General features: G+C 33.2%; 1 protein-coding gene across 9 annotated transcripts in view; it reads right to left on the bottom strand.

Moving 5' to 3' along the window:
- Window positions 1-18,309, bottom strand: part of LRBA (LPS responsive beige-like anchor protein) — a 772,859-nt gene that overhangs the window by 69,470 nt on the left and 685,080 nt on the right. For all 9 annotated transcript variants that reach the window (XM_027067081.2, XM_027067078.2, XM_027067090.2 and 6 more), the window contains one exon: window positions 11,538-11,705. In XM_027067081.2, the coding sequence (XP_026922882.1) occupies window positions 11,538-11,705 (168 nt within the window). The remainder of the gene's footprint in view (window positions 1-11,537; window positions 11,706-18,309) is intronic.

Below are 18,309 nucleotides of genomic sequence, written 5' to 3'. Positions count from 1 at the left end.
GTCTGGCATAATTTCAAGTTATTTTTTTCTGTAGGTTTTCAATTAAAACTTGACTAATCCTTACTGTTTATTTGCCTTTTCATTGTATAGTTCCTGCCCTGCACTATGTCAAATATGCCATCTGTGTAACACACTTCTGGCCAGAGATACTTCAGAATTATTTTTGTAACACTCTGAATTATGGCTGTGTGAAATCTTAACTCACTGTATTCAATACTTCTAATTTACTCTATTGCCACAATCATAGTAATCATGTTGTCTTATTGTCCTACTCTTAAATCTCACTGCAGTCACAACAAAGATTCCTGCCCCACCTGCTCAAAACAGACTTACAGCCCATTCCGCTAACTATTTAACAAATGTTAACAATGCTATAAATACCAATTGTGTTTATGCTTTCTGAAAGATTCACTGCAGGCAGTGTTCTGCAGTAGTGTTAGAGCTGAAACAAGTTGTTGACTCCCACCATGAAAGTGATTGAATTCTAAGCCAAAAATGCTTTTCCTTGGATAAGATATCTGATTTGCTACTGCTGTCATGAAACTGGGGTCATGTAAACTTAAACACTGCTGCTGCTGCTTTTGGAAAACAGACCTTCTTAGACTGATTATGTGTTGCTAAAACGGCATTTGGAAGGATAAATTTGGAAGAGGGAAAACCAACCACTGACACTAAACACAACTTAGGGAAATTTTTCAGATTTTACTTTCACATTGTGAGCCCCATTGTATATAATTCTTTAAATTGAGCAATATCACGGCTCTCCTCCTCCTCTTCCCCACCCATCTATGTAAATAGAGCTGAGTTCCACTTTCAAAAGGAAATTAGTAACTAATTTCTGAACTCACAGAAACATAAAATAACACTATTTGCTTGAAAAGTAAAGTAAAGGAGAAATGACCCTTCCAGAGGAAAAGTGGTGAAAACTTCTGGCAAGGTGCAAGATAACAAAACACAATTATCGTTCATATTAATGTCGTTCCTGAGCAACAGCTACCTACCTGAGCAATTTATTTTTCTGTCTTTCAACTTCTCCACCTCTTCTTCTAACCTTTCACACACCTAAGGATTTGCCCTGCACTCCCTACACAATGGCAGGTCAAATCCCGTGCTGTGTCTGTATTTCCCCTTTTGTCAAAACCTATTATCAAATCCCATGCACAAAGAGCTGAATGATTGGAAAAGGTTGTTTAAAAAAAAAAGATGTGTAATCAAATTACTGTATCTTTAATGGTGGAGTTTTAAACATTAGTAAAAGGTGAAGGATTCTGTGGCAGAGGATTTTTTTCTGTATATATAAAACCACATCTATTATAGGAACTATTATAGCTGACTTCAGTATGTGACTCTGGTATTAGTTAAAAAAATACAAATTTAGGGATGGGGGCTTTCTACTGTTTTACTTTATAGTTTTGCATAATTTAAATTTAGTTAAATTAAATTTATAGTTATTATGCATTGCTTTGCTGAGTAAGTTTTAAAAGCCCTTTATATAACTATTTAATCACACACACACACACACACACACACACACACACACACACACACACACAACTAAGTAGTGAACCCAGAGATCTAGAATTCATGGATATTGGGCCAAAAGCCTTCTTGATTTTAGAAAATGATGACAAGAATTACAATTCGCAGTGATATATCTAAAATATTTTCCCTACGAGTATAAGGGACCTTTTTGGTCCTCCTCAAATATGATGGGAAAAGAGAAGAAATAAACTCAAATTGTTAAAAGGTATAAAAAAAATCATAGCTCAGTGAATTAAATAACAAAATGAGATTGGAGGTACTCTGATTTCTGAGTGAGAAAAAGTTTAAGATATTAACATAACCAAAAACCAGAAAGTAATCATAAAAGATCTCTGAAGAGCCAAAAGCAAAGTCAGTATCTTTATCCTCATGTTAACATGCCTTACTTGTTCAGATTTTCAAGAGGAGACTTTTTCCCTTCAAAAGAGAAAAAGAGTTGTGGATTGGTTGGCTTTTTCTCCTTGATTTTGAAAAGAAACAATTTTCAGAATATAGAAAGTAGCAAATGAAAGAACTCCATGATCTCACTAACCAAAGATAATGACCATTTTTGGTTAGACTGCCATATAAACATCTTTAAGTCTATAATTCCAGACGTGTCCTTATGCATCCATACACATATAAAACTTGTAGTTAAATGTTCATAACATGTTTTCCCAGGAATATGGCAAAATATATTTCCAAAGCAATATTTTTGACAATGTATAGCATTGTACTGTATGGATTTACCAGTATTTATTCAATCAGTTCTCTATTATTAGACATTTATGTGTTTGTTTGTTTGTTTGTTTTTTTTTTGCTATTATGAACAACTATACAACTTAACATTTTTCTGCATACTTGTTCAATTACTGCTTTGGTTAACGTTCTTTGTAAATAATGCATGAATATTTTAACAACTGATATAGATTGCTATAAAGATTAAATTGATTTTCATCCTCACCAAATATATGACAATGGCTGTTTTCTTTTATCCTTTTTTTTAATTGCCAGAAACTATTCTGAGATTCTAATGTGAAAACAGAACCCTTTCCCAGAGGAGCGGGGGGGGGGGGGGGGAACTAGAGATTCATGACAATGTCTGCTTTCTAACATTAGGATTTTCATTATTTTAAATCCTAAATAATCCAACAGGCAAAAATATTGCATTTTAAACTGAATTTTATTGATTACTGGTGAGGATGAACTACTTATCATTTGTGGCTTGTATTTCATCTTTTGTGAATTATCTGTTCCTAAACTTTGTTATAGTTTTTGGGTTTTTTTTTTTTTTGATGTATACAAACTTCAGTTTTTATGTAGTTAAGTGCATCAATTTCCTTAACGACTTTTGGTTTTGATATTAGACTTAAAAAATGGGCCTTCTCCATTCCAAGACTATAAAACTACTCACCTATATTATCTTCTAAGTTCTGTAGTTTCATTTTTTACATTCATAACATAATCTTTATTCTAAACAAATACATGTAATTCATTTTTAATTTCTCCCACTTTAAGATGTGAAACGGGAATCTAAATTAATTTATATCTAAACAATTAGCTAGCTGTCCCAACATCACATATTAAACATGATAGCCTTTTCCCATGTGACTTAAAATACCATTTTTATAAAAAATGCTCATATGTAATATGCCTATTTCTGGAAGCTCTATTCTCTTCCACTGAACTTCAGTTCCTTCACTATGATATGTTGTCTTGATTACTGTAGTTTATATTTATGTATCTCGTAATCAAACCTATTTACTTTTTCTTTAATTTAGTTCTATCAAATCCGGTTTCTCAGGCTACTGCATTTAAGAAATTGTAGAGTAGGAGGATGGATGCCCAAAAGATATACTTGACACAGTACAAGAAGCAAGACTGATAGCTTAAGGGTAGAAATAGAAAAATATATAAAAAGAGAGCATAAAAACTGAAAAACAGCAGTATGGAATTGTTTAGGTTAAGGCAAAATATAGCACAGAACAGTAACTAATATTAATAATTTTAAAAAACCATATTTGCTAATCTTCCCCACTTCTCATTACTGTCTACCTATAAAATGTCCTCTTTTCCTATAAACTGTATAACACCCATTGTTTTACAAATATACATGCAAGGTTTGGGACACCTGGGTGGCTCAGTTGGTTAAGCATCCAACTTCGGCTCAGGTCATGATCTCCCAGTTTGTGAGCTGGAGCCCCACATCAGGTGAGCTTGAGCCCTGCTTCAGGCTCTGTGCTGACAATGTGGAGCCTGTGTGGGATTCTCTCCCTCTCCCTCCTCTGCCCCTAGTGGGATTCTCTCTCTCTCAAAAATAATATAATATAATATAATATAATATAATATAATATAATATAATATAATATAATGTAATGTAATGTAATGTAATGTAATGTAATGTAATGTAATATAATATAATATAATATACTAGAATATAATATAAAATTTTAAAAAATTAAAAAAAGATTTATGAAACTTAACTATGTCCAAGGTGAGTCAAGTCTCAACAGATTTCAAATAATATGTACATTATATACCGCATTCATTAGCTTTAGAATAAGTTAAAATTAATAATAAAAAGATAACTAGATATCATGTATGAAGGCAAGCCCTCACTGAAGTGATGACCTTTAAGGTGAGGCATAAATGAGGACGAACCAGAATGTGAAAATTTGGAATAATCAGAGAAAACAACCATCAAAAAAAGGTGCTAAGTCAATGAAAATCTTCATATGATCAGGAACAGAAACAAGGTCAGTATGGCAGGACACACAAATGAGTAAGAGAATAACCTGGCATGAGATCAGAGAGGTAGCAAGGGCCAGATCACGTGGATCAAAGTGGATTTTAATCTGTTTACTGTGAAAGAGGAAGGTTTAAGTATAGGAGTGACTTGATCTGATTTACATTTTCAAAATAATATTCTGGCAGCTCTGTAGAAAATGGACTGTAGGCAGAAAGGGGTGACCAGGTATATTAATACTAGCCAGGGGAGAGATGATGATGGTGGCTTAGATTAATGATAGACAGATATAAATGGTTTCCAAATATGTTTTGGAGATACCATCAACTTAGCTGCTATATTTTTATTTTAATTTATTATTTTTAAAAATTTACATTCAAGTTAGTTAGCATATAATGCAGTAATGACTTCAGGAGTGGAATCCAGTGATTCATCCCCTACATATAACACCCAGTGCTCATCCCAACAACAAGCTCATCCCCTTGCCCACTTAGCCCATCCTCCAACCCCAAACGACCTCCAGCAACCCTCAGTTTGTTCTCTGTATTTAAGACCCACTTATGTTTTGTTCCCTTCCCTGTTTTTGTTATTTTTGCTTCTCTTCCCTTATGTTCACCTGTTTTGTATCTTAAATTCCACATATGAGTGAAGTCATATGGTATTTGTCTTATCTGACTAATTTCACTTAGCATAATACCCTCTAGTTCCATCCATGTAGTTGCAAATGGCAAGACTGCATTCTTCTTGATTGCTGAGTAATACTCCATTGTGTGTGTGTGTGTGTGTGTGTGTGTGTATACACACAAATATATACACACCACATTTTCTTTATCCATTCATCTGTCGATGGACATTTGGTCTCTTTCCATACGTTGGCTATTGTCAACTGCGCTATTCTTCAACCAACTTCCCATATCTTCCCCACCTACCACATAGTTTTTTCCAGTCATAGAGCCATACTATTCTCCTTCCCACATGCTGTACTCTCTGCTTTGAATGCCCTTACCCTTTCTGCTGCTTTGCTTACTTCAGTCCTCATTTCTTAAGGATTGTGTTTAGGCAGTTATTGCCCCCTTAAACTGGGTCAGCTTTTCCTCCTTTGTGCTCCTATATATAGTGTATAAATCTCAGGCAGAGCATATCACTGTACATACAATTTTTAAAACTTATTCCTGACCTACTAAAACTCTATCAATGAAATGTCTTATACTAAGGTCTAGATAACCCAGTTCTCAACTTTTGGATAGAGCAAATACCAGTTATATTAAAATTGACAGTTGAACTGTGGATAAGAATATAAAATTGTTCTAGGAACCACACTTGTAAATAAAATTATATTCTAAATATATTTAAAGAAAATATATAAGGTAAATACCTATGTTACATTTTTTTTAGGAAAGGAAAAATTATTTGTATAATTAATATTCAATTCATTACATATTTATTTTGTGAATTTGGATTTTACAAGGTTTTTGTCCTTAATAAAAATATTTATTCTTACTCATATCTGACTCTGAATTCAATTATCCTAATTTTTCTCTTTCTAAATTTCTTTCCTTGATCTTAGTTTTTTTGAAATGGTGTTAGAAACATTTTTTTTTAGGTAGGCTCCACGTCCAACATGGAGCTTGAACTCACAACCCCAAGATCAAGAGTCACATGCTCTACTGACTGAGCCAGCCAGGCACCCCAGAAAGGTTTGATAAGATCCTATAAAGGAAGAGAAGTATGTCAAAACCATCTTCAGTAGAATTAACAATAAGAAAATAACCAACTTTGATATATTTATACTTTGTCCAGGAAATACATGTACTCATCACAGGAAACAAATTCCATAATTATGTATGGTGATGGGTATTAGTTAGACTTAACTGTGGTGATAATTTCACAATATATACAAATATCAATTATGTTGTATACCTGAAACTAATATAATGTTGTATGTCAATTATACCTCAATATTTAAAATGCAAAAAAAGAATATATATAATGCTGGAAAATAGAACAGATGAAAAAATAGTAAAAGGGAAAAAGAACAAAAATAGTATCAAAGAGACAGAAATAAAGAGCAAAGAGGTCTGTTAGAATAAAAAGCTAAAGAATATATCTTTTAGTGGAGGTCATAGATATTTGAAAGAAAAATAGTACATATGCCTGAAAAATAATTCTCTCTCGTGTGTGATATATGTAAATGTAGACATGGTTGTATATTGATATCCCAGCTGTTTTCTAAAAATTAAAAACAACATAAAAGTTTAATGTGCTACAGGCTGTTTCTCTGATTACTCTTCCCCCCTTATGGTTATTATTTCTATCGTTTAGTGCTTTTTTTATAGAGAGATTATTTTTATGATCACTTACTATGCCATATGTATTAACCATTCACTCTAGAGTAAAACTTTCTCAAGAGAAATGAAGCTCTTCCCAAGTAGTGGGTAAATACATGACTTGTACATAAACAACTTGTCTCTCTGTGAATATCTAAGTGTTCCAAGTTTAAATATATAGTAGTGAACAGAAATAAGTAAAACTATAGTTACTGACAGAAAGAAGTCTAGTCTAGTCTGCTTTTAATACTAGAGAAGCACAAATCTATTGTGGTCCCATGACTGTGGTCTTGCAGAGATAATGTTTTAATATAAGTCAAGTGTCTGTAAAAATTTACTAATATTAGAGATGTTAAAGAATCTTAGGGGAACAAGATTCTGAAGAAAAGATAGTGTAGCCTGGAGATGGGGTGGGGAGCAAAACAAAGGGCAACAGTGGGAGGTTTATAACTAGCAGGAAGCTGTGACAAGAAGTGACTTGGAGGCTGCCCAGGCCTGGCGGTTACAGGCACATGGCAGGCCAGGGTTAGAGCAGTAGGAGCTACCATCCTGGGTCATCCTGTATAGCCTCACTCCAATCTCAAAGTTGGAAGGAAAGTGTTCATAAACAGGCAGTCTGTGAGCAACCTCTCTGAAATAGTGCCCTACTCACAAGTCACTCTGTATCCACTCACCTAGCCTTATTTTCTTCATAGCACTTATCACTAATTAAGATTAATCTTTACTGCTTATTTTGTGTGCACCCTGTTACACTGTGAGTTCCGTGAGGGAAGGGATTTCGTCTGACTTTATTGCTTATCTCTGTATTTTTAGTACCTTGAAAAAAATGAATATTTTTTGTATAAATGAATGAAAGAATAAATTGTCCCAATTTACCAGCCCCTTTCTTATCTATCCAAACCAGCCTAGATCTACCCTTTAACAATTCACCAGTCACCCTTCCACTTTCGATCCTTCCTTATATATTCCACCATAACGTACCATGCAAAACCCCATCTGTTTCTCTCTCCATATATATTTACACATACACACAAACACACACACACACCCCTTACAGCATGTTTGTACACCCAACTCTCCTGCTGTTGACAACAGAGAAAAATGGTGGAAAGAAAGTAATCATTTATTACTGAGCATCTATTAAGCACCCATCATTATGTTAGTTATTTCCATAAATATTATCTCAACATTAATAAACAAACTCTCATAATTTTGTTGCCTTTACCCCTCATTCATGCACATTTACTTAAACCAGTCCTCAGACTAACCTCTACTCTCTAATCTCAGACAAGGCAGTATCGTTCCCTGCTGTCCAGTGCTTATCTCTATCTGTCTCATCAATTTTGTTCCTTTCCAGTTCCTCATAGAGCTTGGAAGTCTATTACATGCTTTAATTCATGTATGTTTGACATGCTTCCCTCTTTTTGGATCTTTCCAATTAACATAGAATCATGGTCAAATATCTATCCATTAAAAAAGAAAAAAAGCTCAGAGTGACTGCTAATGGGCATGGAGTTTCTTTTTGTGGTGACAAAAATGTTCTAAAGTTAGATTGTGGTGGTGCCTGTAAAAGTCTGAGTATGCTAAGAACTACTGTACACTTTAAATGGGTGAATTGTATCATATGTGAGCTATATCTCAATGAAGTGATTAAAGATTCTCCCTTCAATTATTTCCTTTTCTCACTGTGTTTACTTGTTCATGTCCCATCCACCGCTTCTAAGCTACTTTCTGTAAGATCACACACTGACTCTTAGAATAATCCGGTGGGTACTTTTTGCTTCTTATCTGCTCAATCTTCTTTCAAATAGGTTCTAAAACACACACGTGGTTATGTCACTAACCTTCGACCAATAATCCATTGCCTTATAGTGCAGTTATAATTACATTTTATGTCACTGAAGGCCCTTTAGAGTATGGTCCTGTCTCTCTTTCTCACCCTATCACCTTTGGTTCATTGCATTCTCCCATCATGATCTCTCTCTCACTTATGTGCAAAAAGTGTTTACCCTTTCTTCTGTGTAGATACCCTTTGCTCATGGCTCTACCCAGTGTTCTCATTTATCCTTCAATCTATAGCCTCTCATTTCCCAGAAAACAGGATTGGATTCTGGCAGTCTGGGTTTAGTGCCTATTCTGTATGTTTGTGCATACATACAGTGTACTTACCTCTATACTGAATTTATCACAGTATATTGTAATTGTTTACTTATCCATATTTCCACGTTAGACAATGAACTCAAGCTGATGAGGGCAGGGACTTACCTTTCAACTTTTTACCCTTATTATATAATTTGGGTTTAGTAAAAGGTTGTTTTAAAAAGTGAATAAATTAATGCCTACTCTTGTTTTCTGTTTTCTCCTTGCCTCACTTCACAATGAACTCTGCATGTGTCCTCTAGGAAACAGTCTCTGATAACCTATCTAGCATTAGCATTTTATGATCTTTCTGTGATGATCAGTAATTCATATTCTTTTTATGGTTGTGTTTCTGAACAGAGAACACCATAAGGAAAAGAATTACCATGTGATGAATCCTTATGATAAGATAGGTACCACGCCAGACACTTTACGTGTATTATACCCCGTCTAGTCTTCTACAGGGTGAGCATTCTCATACCAGTTCTATATATGTGGAAATAGAGTCTAAGGAAGATTCAAGTCACACAACTAGTAGGCATCAGGGTTAGGAATTTCTTTCTTTCCTTCCTTCCTTCTTTCTTTCTTTCTTTCTTTCTTTCTTTCTTTCTTTCTTTCTTTCTTTCATCTATCTAATCTATCTATCTATCTATCTATCTATCTATCTATCTATCTATCATCTATTTGCTTGTTTGTTTATCCTACTGTATCACACTGCATTATATCACAAGACTTAACACTATGATATAGGATGGCTATAAAAATTATATTTGTTTTAGTAACATCCAGAAAACTTTGAGAATTAATCATGCATATTTATATGAATAGTGTTAAATAATGACATGATATATAGTAGTCACCCTTATCTGTGGTTTTGCTTTTGATGGATTCAGTTATCTGTCATCGACCATGGTCTAGAAGCAAATGATCATCCTTCTGCCACATCATCAGTTCAATACTAACCTAACATTATGCCACAATGCCTACACATCATCCACCTCACTTCATCTCATCATGTAGGCATTTTATCATCTCACATCATCACAAGAAGAAGGGTAAGTACAATACAGTAAGATATTTTGAAAAAGAGAGAGAAACCACATTCACCTTTTATTATTGTATTTGTTATAATGTTCTATTTTACTATTGGTTATTGTTGTCATTCTCTTACTATGCCTAATTTATAAATTAAACCATATTTTAGGTAAGTATGTATAGGACAAAACATCGTATGAATAAGGTTTGGTACTATCCATAGTTTCAGGCATCCATTGGGGGTCTTGAAACATATCCCCCATGGATAAGGGTCAGGGGGACTACTGTATCCATTTTTCAAGAATATTGAGTGCCTACCATACTTAGAACATAATAGGCCATGTTTTTTATATAATATGAAAACAAATGTGATAAGTGGAAAACCCTCCAGTTAGAGTTTAATTTGCTAATAATTAACTACTTGGGGTTGTGGGTAAAAAAAGGAAGCCAAGGAAACTTAAAGCAAAAGTTTTAAATAATCTTTAGCAAAAGCTGATCTAGAAAAATTAATATTAAAAACTTATTTGGTAAGGTAGCTCCTCAAAAAGTTAACATAGTATTACCATACAATCTAGCAATTCTACTTTGGGGTATATATACAAAAGAACTGAAAGCAGAGACTTAAACAGACACTTATATACCAATGTTTATAAAAGCACTATTCACAATAGCCGAAAGGTGAAAACAACCCAAAATGTCCATGAACATATGAATGGATAAAAAAAATATAGTATATACAAACAACAGATATATTATTCATCCTTGTAAGGAAGGAAATTCTGACACATGCTACAGCATAGATGAACCTTGAAGATACTATGCTAAGTAAAGTAAGCCAGCCACAAAAGGATAAATATTATATGATTCCACTTCGATGAGGTACCTAGTGTAGTCAAGTTCCTGGAGATAGAAAGTAGAATGGTGATAGTCAAGTACTAAAGGGCAGGGGGTGGGGATGAGGAGTTACTATTTTAACAAATACAGATTTTCAGTTTGGGAAGATGGAAAACTTCTGGAGATGGATGGCAGTAATGGCTGCACAACAATGTGAATGTGCTTAATACCACTGAATTACACTAAAAAATGGATAAAATAATAAATTTTATGCTATATTTTCTCCACAATAAAAAACATTTTTTGAAGTCCTCACATGTTTAAAGTGAAAGAAAAACTTAATTTATACATATATTTGACCTATATATCTAATGTCTAAATGGACTATACCCATGTTCAAATATTCTACAAAGTTAATTTAACAAACATTTACTCTCCCATTGTCTAACCACATGCCTAGAATTTGGATTCAGAAAATACCAAAGATATATGACATTCTTCTAGATCTCTACTGTCCAGTCTGGTAGCCACTAGCCATACGGGGCTATTTAAGTTTGGATTAACTAGAAATAAATAAAATTAAACATTCAGTTCTTCAGTCACACTAGCCACATTTCAAATGCACAACAGCCACATGCAACTAGTGGCTACTGTATTGGACAGTGTAGATATAATGTATATTTCCATCAGTCACTGCAGAAAGTTTCACTGGACAGTGCTCTTTTACATTATACTAGAAATATTATATGGTAAAAATCACTGGCGTGTGTGAGGATTCAAGTCCCAGCGAGGTCATGAACTGAAAGGTTATTCTGCTTAATTCACTCCACTCATGTGGTTTTCATTTTATCATAAGCAAACTGAAAGCATGAGGAAGATATTACCCAGTGCTGTCTTGTCTAAAGATACCTGGGAGATCCAGTCAGATAACTTACCTCTCTCAATACAGGATCAGCTATTGAATTCAGATTGACAGCTCCTTCATAGGTCAGGTAATAGAACACGTTGAGGGATCGAACAGCCTCTGGTCCTTGCTGTTTATAGCCAAAAATGAGATCAATCCATTGGTGAAGCTGGCAGGAAACAAATTCACTCTCCAGGGCCTGAAAATAAAGGGCATAGATCATATTATTGTGCTGAATTTGGTTTTTAAAATATATACAGAAATTTAGAACAAGCAGTAAAGTTTTACACTAAATTTACTGGGAATAGACTTATTCTGATGTCCTATTTTCCACCAGAATCTGTTCTCCTTTGTTTATAATCAGAAACTTTCTGGCACTTGTTACGCTGAATTATATTAGAATGCTTACATTTCAGTGTTATTCTACAATACTGTAAGCATTGTGAGGGCCAGGACTGGGTCTGTCTTCATAATATTTGTAACTCAGGACCTGACAGTTACCCAATTCATGCTTCAAAGAGAGAAAACATGAAACATTTACTATCCACCTGAAATGTTTATGATTTTTCTAGATAGAAACCTTTTGTTGTCTATTGAAACAATTATATAACCAAATTATTTAGTGCTTTCAACTGAGTTTTTATGCCAACAAATTTGATCTTTGGAGGAATACTTACAATTACTGAATTATAATTACTATTATTATTCTAGGTATTAGTATCAAACCTGACCAAAAATTTGATGCTATTAACATAATAGTGCCCAATAAATAATGAATGGATGTAATCAAATGTTCAGCGGAAATTCTGGGCACCAGATCCACTTCCAACTCAACACTGCATTCCCAGTTACCAGCACTGTACCTAAAGCACAGTGAGTACCAACAAATGTTTGCTGGCTTTAATACAGTTATAAATATAAAAGAGGTTAAAAAACTGTAAACATTTTTATAAAAGTGTCCAGATTTATATTATTTAATGTTCTTCAAAATTATTTCACCATAAAAGTTTAGCATATGGACTCAATTATCAATAATTAATGCTATTCAAATCGCAGAGCTCTAAGATAAATGCTGAAGCTTGATTTGAAGTATACCAAATTATATCAGATGATGTATCTCATAGAAATTCTTTTTAGTGTAATAAGTATATGGCTGTGATATATTTTTGGTGTGGCTTATTATGTTATCAATATTATAAAAAGAAATCTGTTGGTTTTAAAACAAAATTGAGTAATCTCTATAGTAAGCAACCAATAAGATATAAACCATCTTGTGACAAAAGACATTCCTATTAGTTCACAGGTATACACTTGTGTTAAGTATTGCTTTATTAAAATAAGTGCCTGTGGGGGCACCTGGCTGGCTCAGTCAGTGGAACATGTGACTCTTGACCTTAGGACTGTGAGCTTGAGCCCCATGTTGGGTACAGAAATTATTTAAATATTTTTTAAAATCCCTATCTAAAATAAGTGCCTATGAATGAGAAAAGTATTTACAACTGAATTCAAATAATATACTTCCTTTAACTGATAATACTTAAAATGACTTCACAATATATCACATACTATGTAAAATGCAAAAAATAATTCTGTAAATAAAACTCTAGGCAGTTCTCATATTGTAACGTATACCTGAATATGAAATAAAAATATTTAGCTAGCTTCAACTGTGAAAGTTACTGTTTTAGACATCTCTTATAAAACTCATTATATTTATAAATTTAGTAAATAGCTAAGAGAGCACAAAAGTGCTGCAAATGTTATTTGAAATTGGAGAAGAAGAGATTGTAATAAGTACATAGATTTAAAATTAATCTGAAAATTCAGGAATTATTAATGGAAGATGCACAAAAATGATACGTTTGTTTCATTAACTTGGGCCTTGAGTAGGGATGGGGGATTGGGGGCCATGTTTAAAGTGACACATAAAAACAGCAATTGTCTTAATTTGTGTGCAGTGCACTCCACACAAAAGCCCTAAATATGTTCAAATTAGAGCAAGCTGCTTGATTGTCACTGCAGTCTCATGTCACATTAATGCATGACAAACATTAAACCATACACTTAAATGGCAATTTATATCATTTAAATGTTTACTGCCAGACTAGCTCATCACTCATTTAAATGTGACTTTCTGACAGCTAATTTCAGTTAATTTTCTCCAATTCACTTAATTAGAACTTTCAATCAGGGAAGGACCTACACATATCTTTGGGCTTATATCCTTTTTAGTTGTTCAAAATCTGAGTTAATAAACTGCTGAAAAGCCCTCCAATAATAGATTAGCATGTAACATCTCTGAGTCTACAAAAAAAGTGTGACTATATGAAGCAATCTCACAGTAGGTACTCTTAGAAAGAACCTACACTTATTTATGTAAATAATACTCTCGCCAGTAGTTTAAATAAAAAACATTTAGTTCATATACACGCACTATTGAAACAATAAAAAAACCCTGCATCCAAGCTAATTAAAAATTAATGATTTCAAAATTGTTTAATAAGATAAAACAGTCAGGAGTCTCCTGAGTGTCCGTGGTGTTGTGATTTGAGACTATAAAATTCCAGAAGGCTCAGCAAATGATAAAGTACAAGAGAATTTTCTCAATATTAAAGCTCTAAAAACCAGTGCAATTTTATTTTATGTGTCATCAAACAAAGAATTGCGAGTGTTCCTAATGTTGATTACTTCTTTATGCACACTCAAAAATGGTGAAGTTGGTGACATTTAGATGATTAAACCTTTATATCTTGATGCTACATCAGAACGTTAAGCAAAAATGCTGAAATGAAAGACACCGTATGCCCCTGTTATACCTCAAACACAGGTGCAGAGATGAGCACTGTGCCCTGGCTCACCCCTGCCTTTACACCGTCATACTGGTCAATCCCTTAAGAGGTCGACTGGTAATTCACAGAATTATTGGCGAAATCTTTCCCAGAAATTGAGAAACAAATTATTTTCATGGGTAGATTTTATTTACATTTCTTAAAACTAAACTAAAAATCTCATTAGTGGTTTTCAAACATTTCTTGCAATTTACCAAAGCTTTAAAAAGGGATACAAAAGAACAACTGCTATGGTTATAAGAGTTCCTAAAAAGTTTAAAATCATTTCAGAAAAAGTCAGTTCAGGACTTTAACACCCTTTCAGTAGTAGTGAATGACAACTGCTTAACCAAAGGTATATAATAATAAAAACTTAGTAAAGATTTGAGGTAAGAGGTAAAGACAAGCAGAATAAAATTATTGAAGGACAGAAATACAACTAATTCAAAATGGAATATCCTGAGAATACATCTTATATCTTGTTTTTGAAATTCAAAAACATAAATTATAAAACATATTAAAATTCTTTAAATCCCTTTATATGTTAAGATTTGAAAAAGTACTCTATATAAAATACATACATCCACATTTGTAGTCACAAAAAAATAGAAATATGACAGTGCAATGCTGAGCATTTGTGATTTTTCAAAGCCTTTAGGTCAGACAGTCCTCATTAAGACTGGAGTTAAATACGGTTTGCAGCTAGGGGATAGTAACCTTCTTCCCATGCTGCTCTCAAACCTAACCAATCAATTGTTAGTACTCCCTTAGCAGGCTGGATACATCATTTACATCCAATGTGTGCTCTGAGTAAAATCTGTAAAAAGAAAATCCACTAAAATGTCCAACACAATACAATAATATTCAACTCATCTGAGTTATTATAAAATAAATCAGTGACTAATGTCCAATTGTTAAGGATCAAATAAGTCTATGAAAAGACTATCATATGAAGCCTCACACAAATTGTCAATCCAATCCAGGGGGACTCATATTAGTCTTGACAAACTGTCTTGGGGCTGATATCTGCTTTCTTAATGAGATCTATTAAGCAGAGACTAAAACACTTGAGATATGCTAAAAAGTACAGTATACAGATGTCAAATACAAACACTTATTAGTAACTTTCATTTGTTTGGTCCATATGCAGAACATCAACAAATTCAAGCTTTAATATTATAAAGATAATAGTAAATTATTCATAAACAACTCATTTGTGTAATCTTGTGTCAGAAATAATTATAACATATATGAATATGTGTCTTACAATCAATCTCATTGAAAGAATGTAATCTGTGTTTTCCTGCCACTAACCCATTAAGGAAATGAATTATTTATGGATAAAAAATATTTTTTACAATTATTCTTGTTTCCTATAGTACAGTCAAATAATATGATAATTTATATAGAAATGGCTTGCTTTTTACTATTTGGGAATAAAAATTCTAAAATAAAAGGCATTAATAATGTGTTTGTTAATCTCTGTATGCTTTAGAGACACTCTAGCAATTTCCTTTTATTTTCAAACAAAATAATGTAAAAATGTAAAAATCAAGAAAAGCAATTTTATTTATTTAAAAAATTTTTTATTTTAATTATTTAAACAAATTTTTTATGGTTTATTTATTTTTGAGAGAGAGACAGAGCACCAGCAGGGGAGAGGCAGAGAGGGAGGGAGACACAGAATCCGAAGGAGCTCCAGGCTCTGAGCTGTCAGTAGAGAGCCCAACACGGGGCTCAAACTCAAGAACCATAAAATTATGACCGGAGCTGAAGTTGGATGCTTAACTGACTGAGCCACCCAGCGGCCCCTAAAAAATTTTATTTTAGAGAGAAAGAGCACACCAGCGGGGAAAAGGAGCAGAGGAAGAGTGAGAGAATCCAAAGCAGGATCCATGCTCACCACTGAGCCAGATGGCGGGGTTCTATCCCACGAACCCTGGGATCATGACCTGAGTTGAAATCAGGAGTCGAACACTTAACTGACTGAGCCACCCAGCCACCCCGAAAACCAATTTTAATTAACAAAAGAAAGGTAATTGTTTAATTCAAGACCTGAAAACCTTATTTGTGTATTATTCCCAAATTAATGCTAATATTTATTTATACTTTTGTTAAATGGTCTCATACTACACCATTTTTAAAAACCACTAAATAAAAGCTACTGATATCTATAGGACATGATTTTTATGAAAAAACAAAACAAAACAAAACCCAAAGGATCAAATAGTATTTACAAACCTTTAAGTACAGAAATAATTGCATAACCAGAAGAAAGTAGGTCTGTGTAACACAGATACACTTTTCTCAAGACCTATATCACCACTTCCATTCGTAGGTTTCTAGAAGACCTGATTCAATTCTGAGATTCAAAATGCATTAGCTATAAGTATCAAAGAAGAAAATAAAAATGACTGACTCACCCTTTTGCCTTGGTATACATTTAATTATAAGATGTATTTAATCATATTTTAAAGATTTTAAACAATTTTTATGTACCCTCTATACCCAACTTGGGGCTCAAACTCACAACCCTGAGGTCAAGAGTTGCATCTTCTTTTGACTGAGTCAGCCAGGCACCCCAATTACATTTTAAATGGAAGAATAAAAATTAGTTTTGTAAATTTTTAATTGTACTTTTTAAATTAAGAGTATTAATTCATTTGAGTATTACATGTTTCAAAGGAGTTAATTTTGGGATTGGCCAGAACATTAAGAACTTGGAATTTTAAGTATTTTTCACTTCAAATACATGTAATACAGCCTTCTTCCTACACACACACACACACACACACACACACACACACACACACACGCATATATACACACAGATTTAAAATGAACTGGTCTGTTATGTTTGCATGTGCTGGATTTCAAACACTAGTGGTAATGTTTCCTTAACATTGATATATGACCTTTGTAATTTACATTGAAGAAAGCTGTTTTTTTCAGCCTAATTAGAACTGTTTCAACTTTTCCTGCTAAATATATGATATAAAGTCCTTTCAACTTTTTTATTCTAGAGTTTCTTTCCATGTCAACTTTGTTCCAATCAAAATATGCTTTGAATTAAATGATTTTGATTGAATATGTGGATCACATTTCACTTCTAAGATTTAAAGTCCAAAAAGGAAAAGTTTAGCCTGTTCAAACAAAGCAAGAGCAGCCACTTTGCGGAAAGCTATTCACATTTAAGGAGACTGACAAATTGTTTGTGTGCACCATTAGGTCTAGTTTCTGCAATAGTTGCCAGATTTCCTGTCCCCCTAATAAGATACATTAACTCCTTAAATGCTGGCTCTGAATTTGTGATAAATCCAAGTAAATGTAGCAAATTTTTAATTCACCTGTAAGTTCCTTCTTTTAAATAAATTTAAAGAACAGTAAAGAAAACTTGTATTATGTTATATCAAAATCTTCAAGAAACAAAGGTCACAGAAAAAAATCATTTTTTCTAATTGGACAGATACAAATTCAGAATATAAACTTACTTGCCAAATGGGATTTCCAAAAGTGAAAATCCACATTAATCCTCATTTTTTTCTTAAAAATGTATTAAACTATAAAGAATTACTTGTTCAAATGAAACACAACAGTGAAAATGTTAGAAGATGTGGTGAACTATAATCTGACATGAGGTTAACACTGTTCTATATTAAGTACAAATATCATAGTGCTTCAGAATTCAGATATTTACCTTACTATAAATATATAACAAAAACATGAAACAAATTATATATTATTTACAAAGAAAAGTTTAACTTTGAAGGGTTAAAAATATGTGTGAAGCTATAACATTAAAAACAATAAGTCATGAATGTCAAAGAAGAAAAAAGGAGAATCAAGGATTTAGGGAAAGAAACTGTGGGATGCTAAGAATAAAAATTATACCTGACAGTTAAGAAAAATGTAAGTTAGTCACAACACATTGAAGTTCAGGCTGAAAAGCAGATAGAGAAATCACTAAAAGGAGCT

This window comes from Acinonyx jubatus, chromosome B1 (assembly GCF_027475565.1).
Source record: "Acinonyx jubatus isolate Ajub_Pintada_27869175 chromosome B1, VMU_Ajub_asm_v1.0, whole genome shotgun sequence".
NCBI classification, from domain to species: Eukaryota; Metazoa; Chordata; class Mammalia; order Carnivora; family Felidae; genus Acinonyx; species Acinonyx jubatus.
Note: the sequence above shows the minus strand (reverse complement) of the source record. Positions and strands in the feature narration are given on the sequence as shown.